Raw genomic sequence first — 2,412 nt, 5'->3', positions numbered from 1 at the left:
AGCCGGTTGACCAAATCCCACGGACAGGGGGTTCGCAGACTGACACCCCGATGCCCATGTTCTGTGTCGCTGCTGCTGCGTAGGGTCCCCTCCTGTCTGCATGGCCAACCCAGCACCCTCCATGCTCCTCTGGCCTGTGCTCATGTCTCTTTATCATTCTAGCCCTGCAGAGAGCCACCAGTGCCGAAAATAATAATGGTGAGTCGTGATTTTTGTCCTCATGTCAGCATGCCCAGTGCCCACACTGACCTTCACAAATGGGTATGGGATATTTCCACCCCCTGCGCCAGCACCAGGAGAGCTGGCAGAATGAAGAATGGGGAGGGTGCAGGGAGGGCCCTCGGGAGGACTTAGGACTCATAACACCCTTCCCGACTGTGCACCACAGCCTGACCCAGAGCCTATGCCACCAGATTAGACACTTGTGATTACCTGGTTCGGCAAGTGCTCTGATCTTTACTGAAATATGAAGGGCTTTTTTATTTTTATCAATTTCGAAAGGACGTTTATAGTACACAGGTGAACTTTTGGAAAAGGAGCCTTCTATTTCAGAACTTGGTCCCTGCCCAGGCTCTGATGTAGATAGGCTGCATTTCGTTGATCTTCATTCCTGTCACGTGCCAGGGCAAGAGGTTTGGCCACGGTCAGATTTTAGAGGCTGCAAGCTGGGGAGGTGGGATAGTGTCTTACCCGCCACTGAGCTGTGAGGCAGGCCCAAATCAGGTGAGCACAGAGAGCCAGGGTCGGGTATGCAGTCTATGTGTGGATCCTCTATCAGCCTGATAGAGATCCCAGAGGAAGTAATTAATGCAAGGACACCATGTCTGACGACGGGAACCTGGGTCTGGGGTTGGATAGGAAACAGGCCTCACTGCCTAGACCGTACTGCCTAAGGAGGGGGGAGGTGCCAGGGTCAAATGAATGCAGCCCTGGCCGCTCCCACCCTGACAGCCCTCCTGTCCATGGCACAGCCCTAAGACCAGGATCTTCCACCACAGACAGACCCCAGATAACCAAATGGACAGATTGACTGTATCAGCCTTTGGGCAGAAAAGGTCATATTTACAAATAAATTGATTTCCTTGTTTTTACCATTGGGGGACACTCCCATAGTGCAGGATGCTACTGATTTGACCTTCAAATCTCCCAAGCCACCTTTCCTGAGTAGCTACCAGGAGGTGCAGATAATATCTGCTGCACCTAGGAGCTGCCAGAGAAAAGAGCAAAATATACTTTCTGTTCCTAGAACTCAGAGAGATGTGTAAAGACACGCGCCCCGGTGATTGTCCCTTCTTGTATGTACCAGGAACACACGATAAGACGGATAGAGGTGAGAAGGGCCTTTAGGTGGGGCTGAGGGACAGGGGAGGACAGCCGGTCTGTGGCTCCACATGACCCGTGGCCTGGGTGGAGATGAGCTCTATGGCCACTACGTCGATCCCTTGGCACCAGAGAGAAAGCAGAGGGCATCCCGATCCCGGGCCCCAGGAGAGGCCAGAGAGTGTGAGGGTTCACCCCCACCTTGTGGGGCCCGTACCGGGGTCTCCCCACTAGAAGGCGCCCAGCTTTGCAGATGCTGGTGGCTGGCCACCGCCCACCAGTCCCAGGCTGTCTCAGAGGTTGTCAGCAGCTCTGGCACTGGCTCCTGTTTTTCTGGCCAGCAGGCAGAGTAAAACACGGGTTCAATCCCACACAGTCTCCCACTGGTCAGAAAAAACAATGTTTTAAGGAAAGTTCTGAGCGTTTTTGTCCCACTGTAAAACTACCCAGAAAAGCCAGTGGCACTGGCAACCCCTGTGTGACTCAGCACAGCAGACTGAGGGACTGAGCTAACTGCGTTCTCCTTGGACACACTGACACGGGGACAAGGGCCTCATGGAGGAGGAGGCTGGGGGGAGACACCGTCACCCCAGAAGTGCTAGGGCCACACCCTGTGAGGGAGCTCCCAGCCCTACAGGGGGAGTGATGACAGGGTGGGGAGGCCCCAGGCAGCCCTGGCTGAGGAATGAGGAGCCTCATACTCTGCCTTCCTGGGCTTTGCCCTCCTCCAGGCCTGCACCTTCAGTGATGCATCCTTTGGAACTGCTCCACTAGGGACCAGGCACATTAGTGTGGCAGTCCCGGTTTTGACCCTGCAAGGAGCCTCAGACGGAAGCTAGAGAGATTGCTAATGGTCAACCTGGGGCTCAAAGAAGCCAAAATATCTCTAGACTGGGCCAAGGTCACTGGGCTGGGGTTCGTTCCTCCTCACAGAGCACAGCCCCACCGGCCCCCCTCAGTAGGGCCCAGAGAGGCCTGAACTGCAGGTCCTGCAGCCAGGAGGCCACCTGTCCCTGGGTCCAGGGCTTCTTGTTGTCCTCCTTTCCTCTCTCCGCAGCAGCTCTGGGATCAGCCCTCATCCCCACCTGTTCC

General features: G+C 55.4%; 1 protein-coding gene across 1 annotated transcript in view; it reads left to right on the top strand.

Moving 5' to 3' along the window:
- LOC115276155 overlaps positions 1-1,357 on the top strand; it is a 58,107-nt gene extending 56,750 nt beyond the window's left edge. Inside the window, exons 14-15 of the mRNA XM_029920016.1 lie at positions 163-198; positions 1,247-1,357. Of these exons, the coding sequence (XP_029775876.1) occupies positions 163-198; positions 1,247-1,357 (147 nt within the window). The remainder of the gene's footprint in view (positions 1-162; positions 199-1,246) is intronic.
- The last annotated feature ends 1,055 nt before the right edge of the window (positions 1,358-2,412 follow it).

This window comes from Suricata suricatta, chromosome 2 (assembly GCF_006229205.1).
Source record: "Suricata suricatta isolate VVHF042 chromosome 2, meerkat_22Aug2017_6uvM2_HiC, whole genome shotgun sequence".
Classification (NCBI taxonomy): domain Eukaryota; kingdom Metazoa; phylum Chordata; class Mammalia; order Carnivora; family Herpestidae; genus Suricata; species Suricata suricatta.
This window is presented reverse-complemented; position numbering and strand designations above follow the sequence as displayed.